The sequence below is a fragment of the Oncorhynchus mykiss genome, chromosome 21 (assembly GCF_013265735.2).
Source record: "Oncorhynchus mykiss isolate Arlee chromosome 21, USDA_OmykA_1.1, whole genome shotgun sequence".
Lineage (NCBI taxonomy): Eukaryota > Metazoa > Chordata > Actinopteri > Salmoniformes > Salmonidae > Oncorhynchus > Oncorhynchus mykiss.
Window position 1 is genome coordinate 8870572 of NC_048585.1, and position 25068 is coordinate 8895639.

The 25068-nt window shown below is 41.9% G+C and overlaps 1 protein-coding gene across 1 annotated transcript in view; it reads left to right on the forward strand.

Annotated features, from left to right (window-relative positions):
* LOC118942857 (dual specificity protein phosphatase 16-like) overlaps positions 1 to 25068 on the forward strand; it is a 78763-nt gene that overhangs the window by 50963 nt on the left and 2732 nt on the right. Inside the window, exons 3-5 of the mRNA XM_036956772.1 lie at positions 9873 to 10011; positions 23548 to 23726; positions 24267 to 24550. Of these exons, the coding sequence (XP_036812667.1) occupies positions 9873 to 10011; positions 23548 to 23726; positions 24267 to 24550 (602 nt within the window). The remainder of the gene's footprint in view (positions 1 to 9872; positions 10012 to 23547; positions 23727 to 24266; positions 24551 to 25068) is intronic.

The following is a 25068-nucleotide window of genomic DNA, read 5'->3' on the forward strand; positions in this document are numbered from 1 at the left end:
GGTAGAGAAGGTAGAGCTTCTTAACACGGTAGGGAAAGTAGAGTTTCTTAACACGGTAGTGAAGGTAGAGCTTCTTAACACGGTAGTGAAAGTAGAGCTTCTTAACGTGGTAGAGAAGGTAGAGTTTCTTAACGCGGTAGAGAAGGTAGAGCTTCCTTGAGTGTGTTGAATTCTGAGCTGCTGTCAAGCCACAGAGGTCCTTCCATAGTGGAAATAGTCTGAGGGTCATCTGAGGCTCAGGGACTGAGAGAGAGACAGGTACTTTACACACTTCCATTTCCATCTGCTCAAACAGGGCTCTTTAGGTCTGTGTTCTGCCTCCAGTTAGCAACTTGACAGACGGACAATATACTCAACAATCATGTCATTAAGGCTGAAGTTGTGAGGGGGGCTTCACTGTGTCGGTGCAGCTCTCAGACTTCAGACCAAAGTCAAAGAGCCTTGTCTCTCACCAGATACAGATGAAACTGTTTCAGTATCTGGATGGCTCATCTTCCTCCTCCTCTTCCTCCTCCTTCTCCTCATCTTCCTCCTCCTCCTTCTCCTCCCCCTCCTCCTCCTCCTCTTCCACTTCCTCTTCCTCCTCTTCCTCTTCCTCCTCCTCATCTTCCTCTTCTTCCTCCTCTTCCTCCCCCTCCTCCTCCTCCTCTTCCACTTCCTCTTCCTCCTCTTCCTCTTCCTCCTCCTCATCTTCCTCTTCTTCCTCCTCTTCCTCCCCCTCCTCCTCCTCCTCTTCCACTTCCTCTTCCTCCTCTTCCTCTTCCTCCTCCTCATCTTCCTCTTCTTCCTCCTCTTCCTCCCCCTCCTCCTCCTCCTCTTCCACTTCCTCTTCCTCCTCTTCCTCTTCCTCCTCCTCCTCATCTTCCTCCTCCTCTTCCTCCTCCTCCTCATCATCTTCCTCCTCTTCCTCCTCCTCTTCCTCCTCCTCCTCTTCCACTTCCTCTTCCTCCTCTTCCTCTTCCTCCTCCTCATCTTCCTCTTCTTCCTCCTCTTCCTCCACCTGCTCCTCCTCCTCCACCTCCTCCACCTGCTCCTCCTCTTCCTCCTCCTCTTCCTCCTCCTCCTCATCATCATCTCTCCTTTATCGTTGTCAAGACACATCTTGAGGCTGAAACACACTACAGGATTTGAACCATTGGAGATACTATCCCATTGAGCGATTCAGTCCAGCCAAATCCTAGTTAACTAGTAATCGGTATAGTACATACACCTGGTGGCACCTCCGGGCGGTACGATTGGACAATTGGGTGAGAATCGGGCTATATTTGCTGTGCAGGTTTGCGCATGTTCAGTAAGGAAATCATCATGGCAACCGAGGAAGGTACCGCGTTCCTTGTATGGGCATAGTTATGCTCCGAAAAATACCTCTACATGTTAGTCATTTAGCAGACTTACAGAGAGACTTACAGTCAGTACATTCATCATCAGATAGCTTGGTGGACCAGTCATAGTCAGACGCCCTCACCCAGAGAGACTTACAGTCAGTACATTCATCATCAGATAGCTTGGTGGACCAGTCATAGTCAGACGCCCTCACCCAGAGAGACTTACAGTCAGTACATTCATCATCAGATAGCTTGGTGGACCAGTCATAGTCAGACGCCCTCACCCAGAGAGACTTACAGTCAGTACATTCATCATCAGATAGCTAGGTGGACCAGTCATAGTCAGACGCCCTCACCCAGAGAGACTTACAGTCAGTACATTCATCATCAGATAGCTTGGTGGACCAGTCATAGTCAGACGCCCTCACCCAGAGAGACTTACAGTCAGTACATTCATCATCAGATAGCTAGGTGGACCAGTCATAGTCAGACGGCCTCACCCAGAAAGACTTACAGTCAGTACATTCATCATCAGATAGAAAAATACCTTTACATTTACATGTTAGTCATTCAATAATTTTGCAAATTTTGAAAGTAAAGGGGCTGAATAATTTTGCACGCCCAATTTTTCAGTTTTTGATTTGTTAAAAAAGTTTGAAATATCCAATAAATGTCGTTCCACTTCATGATTGTGTCCCACTTGTTGTTGATTCTTCACAAAAAAATACAGTTTTATATCTTTATGTTTGAAGCCTGAAATGTGGCAAAAGGTCGCAAAATTCAAGGGGGCCGAATACTTTCGCAAGGCACTGTATATTGGGGCAGCAGTGTAGCCTAGTGGTTAGAGCCTAGTGCTTAGAGCCTAGTAGTTAGAGTGTTGGACTAGTAACCAGCAGGTAGACTAGTGGTTAGAGCGTTGGACTAGTAACCAGCAGGTAGACTAGTGGTTAGAGCGTTGTACTAGTAACCAGCAGGTAGACTAGTGGTTAGAGCGGTGGACTAGTAACCAGCAGGTAGCCTAGTGGTTAGAGCGTTGGACTAGTAACCAGCAGGTAGACTAGTGGTTAGAGCGTTGGACTAGTGGTTAGAGCGTTGGACTAGTAACCAGCAGGTAGACTAGTGGTTAGAGCGTTGGACTAGTAACCAGCAGGTAGCCTAGTGGTTAGAGCGTTGGACTAGTAACCAGCAGGTAGCCTAGTGGTTAGAGTATTGGGTTAGTAACCAGCAGGTAGCCTAGTGGTTAGAGCGTTGGACTAGTAACCAGCAGGTAGCCTAGTGGTTAGAGCAGGTAGCCTAGTGGTTAGAGTGTTGGACCAGTAACCAGCAGGTAGCCTAGTGGTTAGAGCGTTGGACTAGTAACCAGCAAGTAGCCTAGTGGTTAGAGCCTAGTGGTTAGAGCCTAGTGGTTAGAGCATTGGACTAGTAACCAGCAGGTAGCCTAGTGGTTAGAGCCTTCGACTAGTAACCAGCAAGTAGCCTAGTGGTTAGAGCGTTGGACTAGTAACCAGCAAGTAGCCTAGTGGTTAGAGCGTTGGACTAGTAACCAGCAGGTAGCCTAGTGGTTAGAGCAGGTAGCCTAGTGGTTAGAGCGTTGGACTAGTAACCAGCAAGTAGCCTAGTGGTTAGAGTGTTGGACCAGTAACCAGCAGGTAGCCTAGTGGTTAGAGCATTGGACTAGTAACCAGCAGGTAGCCTAGTGGTTAGAGAGTTGGACTGGTAACCAGCAGGTAGCCTAGTGGTTAGAGTGTTGGACTAGTAACCAGCAGGTAGCCTAGTGGTTAGAGTGTTGGACTGGTAACCAGCAGGTAGCCTAGTGGTTAGAGTGTTGGACTAGTAACCAGCAGGTAGACTAGTGGTTAGAGTGTTGGACTAGTAACCAGCAGGGTAGCCTAGTGGTTAGAGTGTTGGACTAGTAACCAGCAGGTAGACTAGTGGTTAGAGTGTTGGACTAGTAACCAGCAGGTAGACTAGTGGTTAGAGAGTTGGACTGGTAACCAGCAGGTAGCCTAGTGGTTAGAGTGTTGGACTAGTAACCAGCAGGTAGACTAGTGGTTAGAGTGTTGGACTAGTAACCAGCAGGTAGACTAGTGGTTAGAGAGTTGGACTAGTAACCAGCAGGTAGCCTAGTGGTTAGAGTGTTGGACTGGTAACCAGCAGGTAGCCTAGTGGTTAGAGTGTTGGACTAGTAACCAGCAGGTAGACTAGTGGTTAGAGTGTTGGACTAGTAACCAGCAGGGTAGCCTAGTGGTTAGAGTGTTGGACTAGTAACCAGCAGGTAGCCTAGTGGTTAGAGAGTTGGACTAGTAACCAGCAGGTAGTCTAGTGGTTAGAGCGTTGGACTAGTAACCAGCAGGTAGCCTAGTGGTTAGAGAGTTGGACTAGTAACCAGCAGGTAGTCTAGTGGTTAGAGCGTTGGACTAGTGGTTAGAGCGTTGGACTAGTAACCAGCAGGTAGCCTAGTGGTTAGAGCGTTGGACTAGTAACCAGCAGGTAGCCTAGTGGTTACAGTGTTGGACTAGTGGTTAGAGCGTTGGACTAGTAACCAGCAGGTAGCCTAGTGGTTAGAGCGTTGGACTAGTAACCAGCAGGTAGCCTAGTGGTTAGAGTGTTGGACTAGTAACCAGCAGGTAGCCTAGTGGTTACAGCGTTGGACTAGTAACCAGCAGGTAGCCTAGTGGTTAGAGTGTTGGACTAGTAACCAGCAGGTAGCCTAGTGGTTAGAGCGTTGGACTAGTAACCAGCAGGTAGCCTAGTGGTTAGAGCGTTGGACTAGTAACCAGCAGGTAGCCTAGTGGTTACAGCGTTGGACTAGTGGTTAGAGTGTTGGACTAGTAACCAGCAGGTAGCCTAGTGGTTAGAGTGTTGGACTAGTAACCAGCAGGTAGCCTAGTGGTTACAGCGTTGGACTAGTGGTTAGAGCGTTGGACTAGTAACCGAAAGGTTGCAAGATAGAATCCCCGAGATGACAAGGTACAAATCTGTCGTTCTGCCCCTGAACAAGGCAGTTAACCCACTGTTCCTAGACCAGTTAACCCACTGTTCCTAGACCAGTTAACCCACTGTTCCTAGACCAGTTAACCCACTAGACCAGTTAACCCACTGTTCCTAGACCAGTTAACCCACTGTTCCTAGACCAGTTAACCCACTAGACCAGTTAACCCACTGTTCCCAGACCAGTTAACCCACTGTTCCTAGACCAGTTAACCCACTGTTCCTAGACCAGTTAACCCACTGTTCCTAGACCAGTTAACCCACTGTTCCTAGACCAGTTAACCCACTGTTCCTAGACCAGTTAACCCACTGTTCCTAGACCAGTTAACCCACTGTTCCTAGACCAGTTAACCCACCGTTCCCAGACCAGTTAACCCACCGTTCCTAGACCAGTTAACCCACTGTTCCTAGACCAGTTAACCCACTGTTCCTAGACCAGTTAACCCACTGTTCCTAGACCAGTTAACCCACTGTTCCTAGACCAGTTAACCCACTGTTCCTAGACCAGTTAACCCACTGTTCCTAGACCAGTTAACCCACTGTTCCTAGACCAGTTAACCCACTGTTCCTAGACCAGTTAACCCACTGTTCCTAGACCAGTTAACCCACTGTTCCTAGACCAGTTAACCCACTGTTCCTAGACCAGTTAACCCACTGTTCCTAGACCAGTTAACCCACCGTTCCCAGACCAGTTAACCCACTGTTCCTAGACCAGTTAACCCACTGTTCCTAGACCAGTTAACCCACTAGACCAGTTAACCCACTGTTCCTAGACCAGTTAACCCACTGTTCCTAGACCAGTTAACCCACTAGACCAGTTAACCCACTGTTCCCAGACCAGTTAACCCACTGTTCCTAGACCAGTTAACCCACTGTTCCTAGACCAGTTAACCCACTGTTCCTAGACCAGTTAACCCACCGTTCCCAGACCAGTTAACCCACTGTTCCTAGACCAGTTAACCCACTGTTCCTAGACCAGTTAACCCACTGTTCCTAGACCAGTTAACCCACTGTTCCTAGACCAGTTAACCCACTGTTCCTAGACCAGTTAACCCACTGTTCCTAGACCAGTTAACCCACTGTTCCTAGACCAGTTAACCCACTGTTCCTAGACCAGTTAACCCACTGTTCCTAGACCAGTTAACCCACTGTTCCTAGACCAGTTAACCCACTGTTCCTAGACCAGTTAACCCACCGTTCCCAGACCAGTTAACCCACTGTTCCTAGACCAGTTAACCCACTGTTCCTAGACCAGTTAACCCACTAGACCAGTTAACCCACTGTTCCTAGACCAGTTAACCCACTGTTCCTAGACCAGTTAACCCACTAGACCAGTTAACCCACTGTTCCCAGACCAGTTAACCCACTGTTCCTAGACCAGTTAACCCACTGTTCCTAGACCAGTTAACCCACTGTTCCCAGACCAGTTAACCCACTGTTCCTAGACCAGTTAACCCCACTGTTCCTAGACCAGTTAACCCACTGTTCCTAGACCAGTTAACCCACTGTTCCTAGACCAGTTAACCCACTGTTCCTAGACCAGTTAACCCACTGTTCCTAGACCAGTTAACCCACTAGACCAGTTAACCCACTGTTCCTAGACCAGTTAACCCACTGTTCCTAGACCAGTTAACCCACTGTTCCTAGACCAGTTAACCCACTGTTCCTAGACCAGTTAACCCACCGTTCCTTGACCAGTTAACCCACTAGACCAGTTAACCCACCGTTCCTAGACCAGTTAACCCACTGTTCCCAGGTCGTCATTGTAAATAAGTATTTGTTTTCAACTGACTTGCCTAGTTAAATAAAATATTCAACATGTATAAAAGGTACTGGGATGCCTTAAGTGCCCGTAGAGTTCTCGGGATCCCATCAACCTGACATCGTAGCCTGCAGTTGGGGAATAACAACATGTAATGTACATCTGGCTTTAGTCCTATCTACAGGAGGACTCAAATCATATCTATTCATAGCAGTGGAAACTGGATATCAACAAGCTATTTAGGTCAGGTGTGTGTGTGTGTGTGTGTGTGTGTGTGTGTGTCTGTGTGTGTGTCTGTGTGTGTGTGTGTGTGTGTGTGTGTGTGTGTGTGTGTGTGTGTGTGTGTCTGTGTGTGTGTGTGTGTGTGTGTGTGTGTGTGTGTGTGTGTGTGTGTGTCTGTGTGTCTGTGTGTGTGTGTGTGTGTGTGTGTCTGTGTGTGTGTGTGTGTGTGTGTGTGTGTGTGTGTGTGTGTGTGTGTGCGTTCAAGGGCACCGCAGCGGAACTTTCCACCCTAGAATAGGACCATAGAACTATAAACCACACGATCACTCTGTTTCCAACCGGTTATACATGACATATCAACCTGGCTGGTACATGACATATCAACCTGGCTGGTACATGACATATCAACCTGACTGGTACATGACATATCAACCTGGCATATCAGCCTGACTGGTACATTACATATCAACCTGACTGGTACATGACATATCAACATGACATATCAACATGACTGGTACATGACATATCAACATGACATATCAACATGACTGGTACATGTCATATCAACCTGACTGGTACATGACATATCAACATGACATATCAACATGACTGGTACATGACATATCAACCTGACATATCAACATGACTGGTACATGTCATATCAACCTGACTGGTACATGTCATATCAACCTGACTGGTACATGACATATCAACCTGACATATCAGCCTGGATGGTACATGACATATCAACCTTGCTGGTACATCACATATCAACCTGACTGGTACAGGACATATCAACCTGACTGGTACATGACATATCAACCTTGCTGGTACATGACATATCAACCTGACTGGTACAGGACATATCAACCTGACTGATACATGACATATCAACCTGACATATCAGCCTGGCTGGTACATGACATATCAACCTTGCTGGTACATGACATATCAACCTGACTGGTACAGGACATATCAACCTGACTGGTACATGACATATCAACCTGACTGGTACATGACATATCAACCTTGCTGGTACATGACATATCAACCTGACTGGTACAGAACATATCAACCTGACTGGTACATGACATATCAACCTTGCTGGTACATGACATATCAACCTGACATATCAACCTGACTGGTACATGTCATATCAACCTGACTGGTACATGACATATCAACCTGACATATCAACCTGACTGGTACATGACATATCAACCTGACTGGTACATGACATATCAACCTGACATATCAGCCTGACTGGTACATTACATATCAACCTGACTGGTACATGACATATCAACCTGACTGGTACATGACATATCAACCTGACATATCAGCCTGACTGGTACATGACATATCAACCTGACTGGTACATGACATATCAACCTGACATATCAACCTGACTGGTACATTACATATCAACCTGACTGGTACAGGACATATCAACCTGGCATATCAGCCTGACTGGTACATTACATATCAACCTGACTGGTACATGACATATCAACATGACATATCAACATGACATATCAACATGACTGGTACATGACATATCAACCTGACATATCAACATGACTGGTACATGTCATATCAACCTGACTTGTACATGACATATCAACATGACATATCAACATGACTGGTACATGTCATATCAACCTGACTGGTACATGACATATCAACATGACATATCAACATGACTGGTACATGACATATCAACCTGACATATCAACATGACTGGTACATGTCATATCAACCTGACTGGTACATGTCATATCAACCTGACTGGTACATGACATATCAACCTGACATATCAGCCTGGATGGTACATGACATATCAACCTTGCTGGTACATCACATATCAACCTGACTGGTACAGGACATATCAACCTGACTGGTACATGACATATCAACCTTGCTGGTACATGACATATCAACCTGACTGGTACAGGACATATCAACCTGACTGGTACATGACATATCAACCTGACATATCAGCCTGGCTGGTACATGACATATCAACCTTGCTGGTACATGACATATCAACCTGACTGGTACAGGACATATCAACCTGACTGGTACATGACATATCAACCTGACTGGTACATGACATATCAACCTTGCTGGTACATGACATATCAACCTGACTGGTACAGAACATATCAACCTGACTGGTACATGACATATCAACCTTGCTGGTACATGACATATCAACCTGACATATCAACCTGACTGGTACATGTCATATCAACCTGACTGGTACATGACATATCAACCTGACATATCAACATGACTGGTACATGACATATCAACCTGACTGGTACATGACATATCAACCTGACATATCAGCCTGACTGGTACATTACATATCAACCTGACTGGTACATGACATATCAACCTGACTGGTACATGACATATCAACCTGACATATCAGCCTGACTGGTACATGACATATCAACCTGACTGGTACATGACATATCAACCTGACATATCAACCTGACTGGTACATTACATATCAACCTGACTGGTACAGGACATATCAACATGCCTGGTACATGACATATCAACCTGACATATCAGCCTGACTGGTACATTACATATCAACCTGACTGGTACATGACATATCAACCTGACATATCAGCCTGACTGGTACATTACATATCAACCTGACTGGTACAGGACATATCAACATGACTGGTACAGGACATATCAAACTGACTGGTACATGACATATCAACCTGACTGGTACATGACATATCAACCTGGCAGGTACATGACATATCCACCTGACATATCAACCTGGCTGGTACATGTCATATCAACCTGACTGGTACATGACATATCAACTTGACATATCAACCTGACTGGTACATGACATATCAACCTGACATATCAACCTGACTGGTACATGACATATCAACCTGACTGGTACAACGTCTCCAACTAGTTATACCAAAATGACAGCTCCTCCTGGTTCAGAGAGACAGCATGACAGGTTCTGTTTATTCATGATGTTGTGTTTCAGAGGGAGAATGACAGCTCCTTCTGGTTCAGAGAGACAGCATGGCAGGTTCTGCTTTGGGATTGTGTTGCCGGGGCAGCCAGTGATCTGAGTGTTGACTTTGTGATTGTCTGATCACTGAAATATTTAGACAATCAATACATAATCAATGATTGCTGATTGTGAGTGTGTGTTTGTTTGTTTTAGATTACACGACTGTTTGAGTAACTCTTCCTCTCTCTCCCTGAATGTTTCTGTTAACTCTTCATCTTCCTCCTCTCTCTCTGAATGTTTCTGTCAACTCTTCATCTTCCTCCTCTCTCTCTCCCTGAATGTTTCTGTTAACTTTTCTTCCTCTCTCTGAATGTTTCTCTTCCTCTTCCTCTTCCTCTCTCTCTCTCTGAATGTTTCTTTTAACTTTTCTTCCTCTCTCTCTGAATGTTTCTGTCAACTCTTCCTCTTCCTCTCTCTCTCTGTGAATGTTTCTCTGAACTCTTCCTCTCTCTCTCTCTCTCTGAATGTTTCTGTTAACCCTTCCTCTTCCCCTCTCTCTCTCTTTTTCTCCTAGTTGGAGCGAGTGGGCGGTCAGGAGGTGGTGGTGTATGACCAGAGTTCATCTGACCCCTTGACTCTTCCCTCGGAGGCCTTCCTTACCGTCCTATTGGACAAGCTGGAGAGGAGCTTCCCTTCCGTACACCTGCTCTCAGGTTAGACACACTCACTCAGCCCGTCATCTTCCTCACTGCCTCTCTCTCTCTCCCCTTCCTCTCTTTCCCTCCTCCCTCCCCCTCCAGACAGCTCACTGAAATTGGCTGCTGATGATAGGACATCTAACTGAAAATGTGGACGTGAATGGGTAAATCGTGGACATGAATGGGTTAAATGAGGATGTGAATGGGTTAAATGAGGATGTGAATGGGTTAAATGAGGATGTGAATGGGTTAAATGAGGATGTGAATGGGTTAAATGAGGATGTGAATGGGTTAAATGAGGATGTGAATGGGTTAAATGAGAACATGAATGGGTTAAATGAGGACGTGAATAGATTAAATGAGGACGTGAATGGGTTAAATGAGGACGTGAATGGGTTAAATGAGGACGTGAATGGGTTAATTGAGGACGTGAATGGGTTAATTGAGGATGTGAATGGGTTAAGTGAGGATGTGAATGGGTTAATTGAGGACGTGAATGGGTTAAATGAGGACGTGAATGGGTTAAATGAGGACGTGAATGGGTTAATTGAGGACGTGAATGGGTTAAATGAGGACGTGAATGGGTTAAATGAGGACGTGAATGGGTTAATTGAGGACGTGAATGGGTTAATTGAGGACGTGAATGGGTTAAGTGAGGATGTGAATGGGTTAATTGAGGACGTGAATGGGTTAAGTGAGGATGTGAATGGGTTAAGTGAGGATGTGAATGGGTTAAATGAGGATGTGAATGGGTTAAATGAGGACGTGAATGGGTTAAATGAGGACGATGAGGACGTGAATGGGTTAAATGAGGACATGAATGGGTTTAATGAGGACGTGAATGGGTTAAATGAGGATGTGAATGGGTTAAGTGAGGATGTGAATGGGTTAAGTGAGGATGTGAATGGATTAAATGAGGATATGAATGGGTTAAATGAGGATGTGAATGGGTTTAATGAGGACGTGAATGGGTTAAGTGAGGACGTGAATGGGTTAAGTGAGGACGTGAATGGATTAAATGAGGATATGAATGGGTTAAATGAGGATGTGAATGGGTTAATTGAGGACGTGAATGGGTTAAATGAGGACGATGAGGACGTGAATGGGTTAAATGAGGACATGAATGGGTTAAATGAGGATGATGAGGCAGTGAATGGGTTAAATGAGGACATGAATGGGTTAAATGAGGACATTAATGGGTTAAATGAGGATGTGAATGGGTTAAATTAGGACATGAATGGGTTAAATGAGGACATGAATCGGTTAAATGAGGATGTGAATGGGTTAAATGAGGACATGAATGGGTTAAATGAGGATGTGAATGGGATAAATGAGGACATTAATGGGTTTAATGAGGACGTGAATGGTTTAAATGAGGACGTGAATGAGTTAAATGAGGACGTGAATGGGTTAAGTGATGATATGAATTGGTTTGATGAGGATGTGAATGGGTTAAATGAGGATGTGAATGGGTTAAGTGAGGATGTGAATTGGTTAAATGAGGATGTGAATGGGTTAAATGAGGACGTGAATGGGTTAAATGAGGATGTGAATGGGTTAAATGAGGATGTGAATGGGTTAAATGAGGATGTGAATGGGTTAAATGAGGACGTGAATGGGTTAAATGAGGACATGAATGGGTTAAATGAGGACGTGAATGGGTTAAATGAGGACATTAATGGGTTTAATGAGGACGTGAATGGATTAAATGAGGACGTGAATGAGTTAAATGAGGACGTGAATGGGTTAAGTGATGATATGAATTGGTTTGATGAGGATGTGAATGGGTTAAATGAGGATGTGAATGGGTTAAGTGAGGATGTGAATTGGTTAAATGAGGATGTGAATGGGTTAAATGAGGACGTGAATGGGTTAAATGAGGATGTGAATGGGTTAAATGAGGATGTGAATGGGTTAAATGAGGATGTGAATGGGTTAAATGAGGACGTGAATGGGTTAAATGAGGATGTGAATGGGTTAAATGAGGACGTGAATGGGTTTAATGAGGATGTGAATGGGTTTGATGAGGATGTGAATGGGTTAAATGAGGACATGAATGGGTTAAATGAGGATGTGAATGGGTTTGATGAGGATGTGAATGGGTTAAATTAGGACGTGAATGGGTTTAATGAGGATGTGAATGGGTTTAATGAGGATGTGAATGGGTTTGATGAGGATGTGAATGGGTTTAATGAGGATGTGAATGGGTTAAAGGAGGACGTGAATGGGTTTAATGAGGATGTGAATGGGTTAAAGGAGGACGTGAATGGGTTTAATGAGGATGCGATTGGGTTAAATGAGGATGTGAATGGGTTTGATGAGGATGTGAATGGGTTTAATGAGGACGTGAATGGGTTTAATGAGGACGTGAATGGGTTAAATGAGGACGTGAATGGGTTTAATGAGGATGTGAATGGGTTAAATGAGGATGTGAATGGGTTTGATGAGGATGTGAATGTGTTTAATGAGATAAGTTGTCTAAGTCTCTCAGCTTTATTCTGGACCGCTGTCAGACTTAAAGAGAGTCCCAGATGACATTTAAAAGTACCTTTAGATCCGCTTTCTGTGGTTCCTGTCTCACTGTCTCAAACCTGTTAGGAAGTTGTTTCCTTTCAGATATGCTTCCTGTTTCTATGATGAAGTCATCAGGTTGGAACTTCCCTCCAAACTAAGAACACCTGTAACATTAGACTTTATCAGACATCAGGTTATCACAGAACCCCAGACATTATAACTCTCCCTGGAGAGAAGTGAATTATTCTGCTGTTGGTCCTCTGCCCTGACAAACAATACAGTCAAATGTCACTGAATCTAACGACAGGTTCAGTACGTTGCAGTATGGACGTTGATCCGGCAGCTCCACGGTTGCTATGGGGAAGTGACTGTGTTGAAATGAGACTGATCAAACTGTGTCACTCAAACCGCTAAGCTTCCACATCCAGTAGAGTCCCTGTTTATTTCCCACAGAGGAAGGTTCCTAACCCTGGATACAATACACAGCTGTACATCCATCCTGTATGTTATAAATCAGATGGGCTCATCAGTATTGCTGTAATGTGAGAGAGGAGGAGAGAGGAGGAGAGAGGTGGAGAGAGGAGGAGAGAGTTGGAGGAGAGGAGAGAGGTGGAGAGAGGAGGAGAGAGGAGGAGAGAGGTGAGAGGTAAGAGAGGTGGAGAGCGGAGGAGAGAGGTGAGAGAGGTGGAGAGCGGAGGAGAGAGGTGGAGAGGAGGAGAGAGGTGGAGAGGAGGAGAGGAGAGGGGAGGAGAGAGGAGGAGAGGGGAGGAGAGAGGAGGAGAGAGGTGAGAGGTAAGAGAGGTGGAGAGCGGAGGAGAGAGGTGAGAGAGGTGGAGAGCGGAGGAGAGAGGTGGAGAGAGGAGGAGAGAGGCAGAGTGACGAGGAGAGGTGGAGAGAGGAGGAGAGGTGGAGACAGGTGGAGATGAGAGAAGGAGAGCGGAGGAGAGAGGTGGAGAGAGGAGGAGAGAGGTGGAGATTGGAGGAGAGAGGTGGAGAGAGGCAGAGTGACGAGGAGAGGTGGAGAGAGGAGGAGAGGTGGAGACAGGTAGAGAGACGAGGAGAGAGGCAGAGTGACGAGGAGAGGTGGAGAGAGGAGGAGATGAGAGAAGGAGAGTGGAGGAGAGAGGTGGAGAGAGGAGGAGAGAGGTGGAGATTGGAGGAGAGAGGAGGAGAGCTGGAGACAGGTGGAGAGGCAAAGTGACGAGGAGAGAGGAGGAGAGGTGGAGAACGGTGGAGAACGGTAGAGAGACGAGGAGAGAGGAGGAGAGAGGAGGAGAGACGAGGAGAGAGGAGGAGAGACAAGGAGAGAGGAGGAGAGAGGAGGAAAGAGGATGAGAGAGGATGAGAGAGGAGGAGAGACGAGGAGAGAGGAGGAGAGAGGAGGAGAGTGGAGGAGAGAGGAGGAGAGAGGCAGAGTGACGATGAGAGAGGAGGAGAGAGATGGAGAGAGGCAGAGTGACGATGAGAGAGGAGGAGAGAGGTGGAGAGAGGAGGAGAGAGGAGGCGAGAGGTGGAGAGAGGCAGAGTGACGATGAGATAGGTGGAGAGAGGAGGAGAGAGGTGGAGAGAGGAGAGAGGAGGAGAGAGGAGGAGAGTGGAGGAGAGAGGAGGAGAGAGGCAGAGTGACGATGAGAGAGGAGGAGAGAGATGGAGAGAGGCAGAGTGACGATGAGAGAGGAGGAAAGAGGTGGAGAGAGGAGAGAGGAGGCGAGATGTGGAGAGAGGCAGAGTGACGATGAGATAGGTGGAGAGAGGAGGAGAGAGGAGGAGAGAAGAGGAGAGTGGAGGAGAGAGGAGGAGAGAGGCAGAGTGACGATGAGAGAGGAGGAGAGATACGAGGACAGATGCATGATGTGGTTGTTTCTGTGAGCTTTAAGAACATTTCCACATGATGTCCTCCTAGCCTGAGTCCTAAAGGGCACCCTATTCCCTATATAGCCCATGGGGCTCTGTTCAACTGTAGTGCACTTACTATGCAGGGAACGGGGTTCCATTTAGGATGGATCCATGGACGAACAGATCTGAAGGAGAGGCTGGAGAGCGATGGGTACACGGTTGCCAAGCAACTAGGACTGGGCTTGTCTGAGGGTCGGCTGGTACAGGTGGCTGGTGTGTGTGTGTGTGTGTGTGTGTGTGTGTGTGTGTGTGTGTGTGTGTGTGTGTGTGTGTGTGTCGCTGGGTGCAGAAGGCAGTGTATCAGTATTGTGTAATGGACTCAGCAGGTCAGGTTGGTCCTCTATAAACACTACTAGATAATAATGTACAACACAACCATTCAGTTTGGCTGCTGTTGCTAGGCAGGTTTAGTGTACAATATCAGAGCCTGCTTGTATTGGTTTATGATGGTGCAGGTCTTCTTCGTGAGATTAGAGTTTGTTACTAAAGGCCTTTTTTTACCAACTATGTTGCAATGTTTTCGTCCGAATTCCGTAAAAAAAATACATATTCCGATTGTATTCACACCGAAGTTCGATGTGTAACCTCTAGTATCTCTAATACAGTAACCTCTAGTATCTCTAATACAGTAACCTCTAGTATCTCTAATACAGTAACCTCTAGTGTGATCTCTAATACAGTAATCTCTAGTATCTATAATACAGTAACCTTTAGTATCTCTAATACAGTAACCTCTAGTGTCTCTAATACAGTAACCTCTAGTGTCTCTAATACAGTAACCTCTAGTATCTCTAATACAGTAACCTCTAGTATCTCTAATACAGTAACCTCTAGTGTCTCTAATACAGTAACCTCTAGTATCTCTAATACAGTAAGCTCTAGTATCTCTAATACAGTAACCTCTAGTGTCTCTAATACAGTAACCTCTAGTGTCTCTAATACAGTAACCTCTAGTATCTCTAATACAGTAACCTCTAGTATCTCTAATACAGTAACCTCTAATGTCTCTAATACAGTAACCTCTAGTATATATAATACAGTAACCTCTAGTATCTATAATACAGTAACCTCTTGTGTGATCTCTAATACAGTAACCTCTAGTTTCTCTAATACAGTAACCTCTAGAGTGATATCTAATACAGTAACCTCTAGTATCTCTAATACAGTAACCTCTAGTATCTCTAATACAGTAACCTCTAGTATCTCTAATACAGTAACCTCTAGTATCTCTAATACAGTAAGCTCTAGTATCTCTAATACAGTAACCTCTAGTGTCTCTAATACAGTAACCTCTAGTATCTCTAATACAGTAACCTCTAGTATCTCTAATACAGTAACCTCTAGTGTCTCTAATACAGTAACCTCTAGGTTCTCTAATACAGTAACCTCTAGTATCTCTAATGCAGTGACCTCTAGTATCTCTAATACAGTAACATCTAGTATATATAATACAGTAACCTCTAGTGTATCTAATGCTGTAAACTCTTAGTATCTCTAATACAGTAACCTCTAGTATCTCTAATACAGTAACCTCTAGTATCTCTAATGCAGTAACCTCTAGTGTGACCTCTAATACAGTAACCTCTAGTGTCTATAATGCAGTAAACTCTAGTATCTCTAATACAGTAACCTCTAGTGTCTCTAATACAGTAACCTCTAGTAACTCTTATACAGTAACCTCTAGTGTCTCTAATACAGTAATCTCTAGTGTCTCTAATGCAGTAAACTCTAGTGTCTCTAATACAGTAACCTCTAGTATCTCTAATACAGTAACCTCTAGTATCTCTAATACAGTAACCTTTAGTATCTCTAATACAGTAACCTATAGTATCTCTAATACAGTAACCTCTAGTATCTCTAATACAGTAACCTTTAGTATCTCTAATACAGTAACCTTTAGTATCTCTAATACAGTAACCTCTAGTATCTCTAATACAGTAACCTTTAGTATCTCTAATACAGTAACCTCTAGTATCTCTAATACAGTAACCTCTAGTATCTCTAATACAGTAACCTCTAGTGTCTCTAATACAGTAACCTCTAGTGTCTCTAATACAGTAACCTTTAGTATCTCTAATACAGTAATCTCTAGTGTCTCTAATACAGTAATCTCTAGTGTCTCTAATACAGTAACCTCTAGTATCTCTAATACAGTAACCTTTAGTATCTCTAATACAGTAACCTCTAGTGTCTCTAATACAGTAACCTCTAGTATCTCTAATACAGTAACCTTTAGTATCTCTAATACAGTAATCTCTAGTATCTCTAATACAGTAATCTCTAGTGTCTCTAATACAGTAATCTCTAGTATCTATAATACAGTAACCTTTAGTATCTCTAATACAGTAACCTCTAGTGTCTCTAATACAGTAACCTCTAGTGTCTCTAATACAGTAACCTCTAGTATCTCTAATACAGTAACCTCTAGTATCTCTAATACAGTAACCTCTAGTGTCTCTAATACAGTAACCTCTAGTATCTCTAATACAGTAAGCTCTAGTATCTCTAATACAGTAACCTCTAGTGTCTCTAATACAGTAACCTCTAGTGTCTCTAATACAGTAACCTCTAGTATCTCTAATACAGTAACCTCTAGTATCTCTAATACAGTAACCTCTAATGTCTCTAATACAGTAACCTCTAGTATATATAATACAGTAACCTCTAGTATCTATAATACAGTAACCTCTTGTGTGATCTCTAATACAGTAACCTCTAGTTTCTCTAATACAGTAACCTCTAGAGTGATATCTAATACAGTAACCTCTAGTATCTCTAATACAGTAACCTCTAGTATCTCTAATACAGTAACCTCTAGTATCTCTAATACAGTAACCTCTAGTATCTCTAATACAGTAAGCTCTAGTATCTCTAATACAGTAACCTCTAGTGTCTCTAATACAGTAACCTCTAGTATCTCTAATACAGTAACCTCTAGTATCTCTAATACAGTAACCTCTAGTGTCTCTAATACAGTAACCTCTAGGTTCTCTAATACAGTAACCTCTAGTATCTCTAATGCAGTGACCTCTAGTATCTCTAATACAGTAACATCTAGTATATATAATACAGTAACCTCTAGTGTATCTAATGCTGTAAACTCTTAGTATCTCTAATACAGTAACCTCTAGTATCTCTAATACAGTAACCTCTAGTATCTCTAATGCAGTAACCTCTAGTGTGACCTCTAATACAGTAACCTCTAGTGTCTATAATGCAGTAAACTCTAGTATCTCTAATACAGTAACCTCTAGTGTCTCTAATACAGTAACCTCTAGTAACTCTTATACAGTAACCTCTAGTGTCTCTAATACAGTAATCTCTAGTGTCTCTAATGCAGTAAACTCTAGTGTCTCTAATACAGTAACCTCTAGTATCTCTAATACAGTAACCTCTAGTATCTCTAATACAGTAACCTTTAGTATCTCTAATACAGTAACCTATAGTATCTCTAATACAGTAACCTCTAGTATCTCTAATACAGTAACCTTTAGTATCTCTAATACAGTAACCTTTAGTATCTCTAATACAGTAACCTCTAGTATCTCTAATACAGTAACCTTTAGTATCTCTAATACAGTAACCTCTAGTATCTCTAATACAGTAACCTCTAGTATCTCTAATACAGTAACCTCTAGTGTCTCTAATACAGTAACCTCTAGTGTCTCTAATACAGTAACCTTTAGTATCTCTAATACAGTAATCTCTAGTGTCTCTAATACAGTAATCTCTAGTGTCTCTAATACAGTAACCTCTAGTATCTCTAATACAGTAACCTTTAGTATCTCTAATACAGTAACCTCTAGTGTCTCTAATACAGTAACCTCTAGTATCTCTAATACAGTAACCTTTAGTATCTCTAATACAGTAATCTCTAGTATCTCTAATACAGTAATCTCTAGTGTCTCTAATACAGTAATCTCTAGTGTCTCTAATACAGTAACCTCTAGTGTCTCTAATACAGTAACCTTTAGTATCTCTAATACAGTAACCTCTAGTATCTCTAATACAGTAACCTTTAGTATCTCTAATACAGTAACCTCTAGTATCTCTAATACAGTAACCTCTATTATCTCTAATACAGTAACCTCTAGTATCTCTAATACAGTAACCTTTAGTATCTCTAATACAGTAATCTCTAGTGTCTCTAATACAGTAACCTCTAGTATCTATAATACAGTAACCTCTAGTGTGATCTCTAATACAGTAACCTCTAGTATCTATAATACAGTAACCTCTAGGTTCTCTAATACAGTAACCTCTAGTATCTCTAATACAGTAACCTTTAGTATCTCTAATACAGTAATCTCTAGTGTCTCTAATACAGTAACCTCTAGTATCTCTAATACAGTAACCTCTAGGTTCTCTAATACAGTAATCTCTAGTGTCTCTAATACAGTAAGCTCTAGTATCTCTAATACAGTAACCTTTAGTATCTCTAATACAGTAATCTCTAGTGTCTCTAATACAGTAACCTCTAGTATCTCTAATACAGTAACCTCTAGTATCTCTAATACAGTAACCTCTAGGTTCTCTAATACAGTAACCTCTAGTGTCTCTAATACAGTAACCTCTAGTATCTCTAATACAGTAACCTTTAGTATCTCTAATACAGTAATCTCTAGTGTCTCTAATACAGTAACCTCTAGTATCTCTAATACAGTAACCTCTAGTATCTCTAATACAGTAACCTCTAGGTTCTCTAATACAGTAACCTCTAGTGTCTCTAATACAGTAACCTCTAGTATCTCTAATACAGTAACCTTTAGTATCTCTAATACAGTAATCTCTAGTGTCTCTAATACAGTAACCTCTAGTGTGATCTCTAATACAGTAACCTCTAGTATCTCTAATACAGTAACCTCTAGTATCTCTAATACAATAACCTCTAGTGTCTCTAATACAGTAACCTCTAGTATCTCTAATACAGTAACCTTTAGTATCTCTAATACAGTAACCTCTAGTGTCTCTAATACAGTAACCTCTAGTATCTCTAATACAGTAACCTTTAGTATCTCTAATACAGTAATCTCTAGTATCTCTAATACAGTAATCTCTAGTGTCTCTAATACAGTAATCTCTAGTGTCTCTAATACAGTAACCTTTAGTATCTCTAATACAGTAACCTCTAGTGTCTCTAATACAGTAACCTCTAGTATCTCTAATACAGTAACCTTTAGTATCTCTAATACAGTAATCTCTAGTATCTCTAATACAGTAATCTCTAGTGTTTCTAATACAGTAACCTCTAGTGTCTCTAATACAGTAACCTCTAGTATCTCTAATACAGTAACCTCTAGTGTCTCTAATACAGTAACCTCTAGTGTCTCTAATACAGTAACCTTTAGTATCTCTAATACAGTAATCTCTAGTGTCTCTAATACAGTAACCTCTAGTATCTCTAATACAGTAACCTCTAGTGTCTCTAATACAGTAACCTCTAGTGTCTCTAATACAGTAACCTCTAGTATCTCTAATACAGTAACCTCTAGTATCTCTAATACAGTAATCTCTAGTATCTCTAATACAGTAATCTCTAGTTTCTCTAATACAGTAATCTCTAGTATCTCTAATACAGTAACCTCTAGTGTCTCTAATACAGTAACCTCTAGTATCTCTAATACAGTAACCTCTAGTGTCTCTAATGCTGTAATCTCTAGTGTCTCTAATACAGTAATCTCTAGTATCTCTAATACAGTAACCTCTAGTGTCTCTAATACAGTAACCTCTAGTATCTCTAATACAGTAATCTCTAGGTTCTCTAATACAGTAACCTTTAGTATCTCTAATACAGTAATCTCTAGTATCTCTAATACAGTAACCTCTAGTATCTCTAATACAGTAACCTCTAGTATCTCTAATACAGTAACCTCTAGTATCTCTAATACAGTAACCTCTAGTGTCTCTAATACAGTAACCTCTAGTGTCTCTAATACAGTAACCTCTAGTATCTCTAATACAGTAATCTCTAGTATCTCTAATACAGTAACCTCTAGTATCTCTAATACAGTAACCTCTAGTATCTCTAATACAGTAACCTCTAGTGTCTCTAATACAGTAACCTCTAGTGTCTCTAATACAGTAATCTCTAGTGTCTCTAATACAGTAATCTCTAGTATCTCTAATACAGTAATCTCTAGTATCTCTAATACAGTAACCTTTAGTATCTCTAATACAGTAACCTCTAGTATCTCTAATACAGTAACCTCTAGTATCTCTAATACAGTAACCTCTAGTGTCTCTAATACAGTAACCTCTAGTGTCTCTAATACAGTAACCTTTAGTATCTCTAATACAGTAATCTCTAGTGTCTCTAATACAGTAATCTCTAGTGTCTCTAATACAGTAACCTCTAGTATCTCTAATACAGTAACCTTTAGTATCTCTAATACAGTAACCTCTAGTGTCTCTAATACAGTAACCTCTAGTATCTCTAATACAGTAACCTTTAGTATCTCTAATACAGTAATCTCTAGTATCTCTAATACAGTAATCTCTAGTGTCTCTAATACAGTAATCTCTAGTGTCTCTAATACAGTAACCTCTAGTGTCTCTAATACAGTAACCTTTAGTATCTCTAATACAGTAACCTCTAGTATCTCTAATACAGTAACCTTTAGTATCTCTAATACAGTAACCTCTAGTATCTCTAATACAGTAACCTCTATTATCTCTAATACAGTAACCTCTAGTATCTCTAATACAGTAACCTTTAGTATCTCTAATACAGTAATCTCTAGTGTCTCTAATACAGTAACCTCTAGTATCTATAATACAGTAACCTCTAGTGTGATCTCTAATACAGTAACCTCTAGTATCTATAATACAGTAACCTCTAGGTTCTCTAATACAGTAACCTCTAGTATCTCTAATACAGTAACCTTTAGTATCTCTAATACAGTAATCTCTAGTGTCTCTAATACAGTAACCTCTAGTATCTCTAATACAGTAACCTCTAGGTTCTCTAATACAGTAATCTCTAGTGTCTCTAATACAGTAAGCTCTAGTATCTCTAATACAGTAACCTTTAGTATCTCTAATACAGTAATCTCTAGTTTTTCTAATACAGTAACCTCTAGTATCTCTAATACAGTAACCTCTAGTATCTCTAATACAGTAACCTCTAGGTTCTCTAATACAGTAACCTCTAGTGTCTCTAATACAGTAACCTCTAGTATCTCTAATACAGTAACCTTTAGTATCTCTAATACAGTAATCTCTAGTGTCTCTAATACAGTAACCTCTAGTATCTCTAATACAGTAACCTCTAGTATCTCTAATACAGTAACCTCTAGGTTCTCTAATACAGTAACCTCTAGTGTCTCTAATACAGTAACCTCTAGTATCTCTAATACAGTAACCTTTAGTATCTCTAATACAGTAATCTCTAGTGTCTCTAATACAGTAACCTCTAGTGTGATCTCTAATACAGTAACCTCTAGTATCTCTAATACAGTAACCTCTAGTATCTCTAATACAATAACCTCTAGTGTCTCTAATACAGTAACCTCTAGTATCTCTAATACAGTAACCTTTAGTATCTCTAATACAGTAACCTCTAGTGTCTCTAATACAGTAACCTCTAGTATCTCTAATACAGTAACCTTTAGTATCTCTAATACAGTAATCTCTAGTATCTCTAATACAGTAATCTCTAGTGTCTCTAATACAGTAATCTCTAGTGTCTCTAATACAGTAACCTTTAGTATCTCTAATACAGTAACCTCTAGTGTCTCTAATACAGTAACCTCTAGTATCTCTAATACAGTAACCTTTAGTATCTCTAATACAGTAATCTCTAGTATCTCTAATACAGTAATCTCTAGTGTTTCTAATACAGTAACCTCTAGTGTCTCTAATACAGTAACCTCTAGTATCTCTAATACAGTAACCTCTAGTGTCTCTAATACAGTAACCTCTAGTGTCTCTAATACAGTAACCTTTAGTATCTCTAATACAGTAATCTCTAGTGTCTCTAATACAGTAACCTCTAGTATCTCTAATACAGTAACCTCTAGTGTCTCTAATACAGTAACCTCTAGTGTCTCTAATACAGTAACCTCTAGTATCTCTAATACAGTAACCTCTAGTATCTCTAATACAGTAACCTTTAGTGTCTCTAATACAGTAACCTCTAGTATCTCTAATACAGTAACCTTTAGTATCTCTAATACAGTAACCTCTAGTATCTCTAATACAGTAATCTCTAGTATCTCTAATACAGTAATCTCTAGTTTCTCTAATACAGTAATCTCTAGTATCTCTAATACAGTAACCTCTAGTGTCTCTAATACAGTAACCTCTAGTATCTCTAATACAGTAACCTCTAGTGTCTCTAATGCTGTAATCTCTAGTGTCTCTAATACAGTAATCTCTAGTATCTCTAATACAGTAACCTCTAGTGTCTCTAATACAGTAACCTCTAGTATCTCTAATACAGTAATCTCTAGGTTCTCTAATACAGTAACCTTTAGTATCTCTAATACAGTAATCTCTAGTATCTCTAATACAGTAACCTCTAGTATCTCTAATACAGTAACCTCTAGTATCTCTAATACAGTAACCTCTAGTGTCTCTAATACAGTAACCTCTAGTGTCTCTAATACAGTAACCTCTAGTGTCTCTAATACAGTAACCTCTAGTATCTCTAATACAGTAATCTCTAGTATCTCTAATACAGTAACCTCTAGTATCTCTAATACAGTAACCTCTAGTATCTCTAATACAGTAACCTCTAGTGTCTCTAATACAGTAACCTCTAGTGTCTCTAATACAGTAATCTCTAGTGTCTCTAATACAGTAATCTCTAGTATCTCTAATACAGTAATCTCTAGTATCTCTAATACAGTAACCTTTAGTATCTCTAATACAGTAACCTCTAGTATCTCTAATACAGTAACCTCTAGTATCTCTAATACAGTAATCTCTAGTGTCTCTAATACAGTAATCTCTAGTATCTCTAATACAGTAATCTCTAGTATCTCTAATACAGTAACCTTTAGTATCTCTAATACAGTAACCTTTAGTATCTCTAATACAGTAACCTTTAGTATCTCTAATACAGTAATCTCTATTATCTCTAATACAGTAACCTCTGTCTTCCTTTATTTGATTGGGATGTTTCTGTGTGTCTGTCTTCAGGTGGTTTCTCAGCGTTTTCCCCGCTGTTTCCAGGTCTATGTGAAGGTAAGGCTCTTCTGGCCACGTCCTGCCTGGTCCCCACCTGCCTCTCTCAGCCCTGCCTGCCCCTCAACACCTCTGGGCCAACACGCATCCTGCCTCACCTCTACCTGGGCTGTCAGAGAGACGTACTCAACAAGGTATTAGATATATTACTATATATTATAGCATTCTAACCAGCTGTATTCCTCCCTCCTCTGCAGGAAGTGATGTGTGTAAAGCATTCTAACCAGCTGTATTCCTCCCTCCTCTGCAGGAAGTGATGTGTGTAAAGCATTCTAACCAGCTGTATTCCTCCCTCCTCTGCAGGAAGTGATGTGTGTAAAGCATTCTAACCAGCTGTATTCCTCCCTCCTCTGCAGGAAGTGATGTGTGTAAAGCATTCTAACCAGCTGTATTCCTCCCTCCTCTGCAGGAAGTGATGTGTGTAAAGCATTCTAACCAGCTGTATTCCTCCCTCCTCTGCAGGAAGTGATGTGTGTAAAGCATTCTAACCAGCTGTATTCCTCCCTCCTCTGCAGGAAGTGATGTGTGTAAAGCATTCTAACCAGCTGTATTCCTCCCTCCTCTGCAGGAAGTGATGTGTGTAAAGCATTCTAACCAGCTGTATTCCTCCCTCCTCTGCAGGAAGTGATGTGTGTAAAGCGTTCTAACCAGCTGTATTCCTCCCTCCTCTGCAGGAAGTGATGCAGCAGAATGAGATAGCGTACGTCCTGAATGCCAGTAACACATGTCCCAAACCAGACTACATCCCTGAGTCTCACTTCCTGCGAGTCCCTGTCAACGACAGCTTCTGCGAGAAGATCCTCCCCTGGTTGGACAGATCTGTAGAGTTCATAGAAAAGGCCAAAGCCTCCAACGCCTGTGTGCTGGTCCACTGTCTGGCTGGCATCTCCCGCTCGGCAACCATCGCTATCGCTTACATCATGACGAGGATGGACATGTCACTAGACGAAGCTTACAGGTGAGATGATTGAACCCTGTAGGACCATAATAAGGATTTCCAGGTGAGATGATTGAACCCTGTAGGACCATAATAAGGCACAAGGCCTCATGTACACGTCACCTTCCTGCTTATGGACTTGACCACTCAGCAACCACCCCCCTGCAAGTTCTCCGTAACTAAGAGGATACCCCCTCTTCCTGTCTGTCTTAATGAACCCATCTTCACATGACTCCTGATTAAACAACACTGTGTGTCACATGACCCCTGATTAAACAACACTGTGTGTCACATGACCCCTGATTAAACAACACTGTGTGTCACATGACCACATGAAAGGCCCAGCTTGTCATCCTGAATGAAGACACTGCACTGTGGAGGGCTGTAATGATGGCTGTGATGGTAACCTCAGCAGCATCTCTACTGATGTCCTGTGTTACAGTTATAAATGTCCCCTGTCTTGACCCTCTAGGTTTTCCCAACTCTGTAACAACCCAGTGTGTTACAGCATCTCTACTGATGTCCTGTGTTACAGTTAT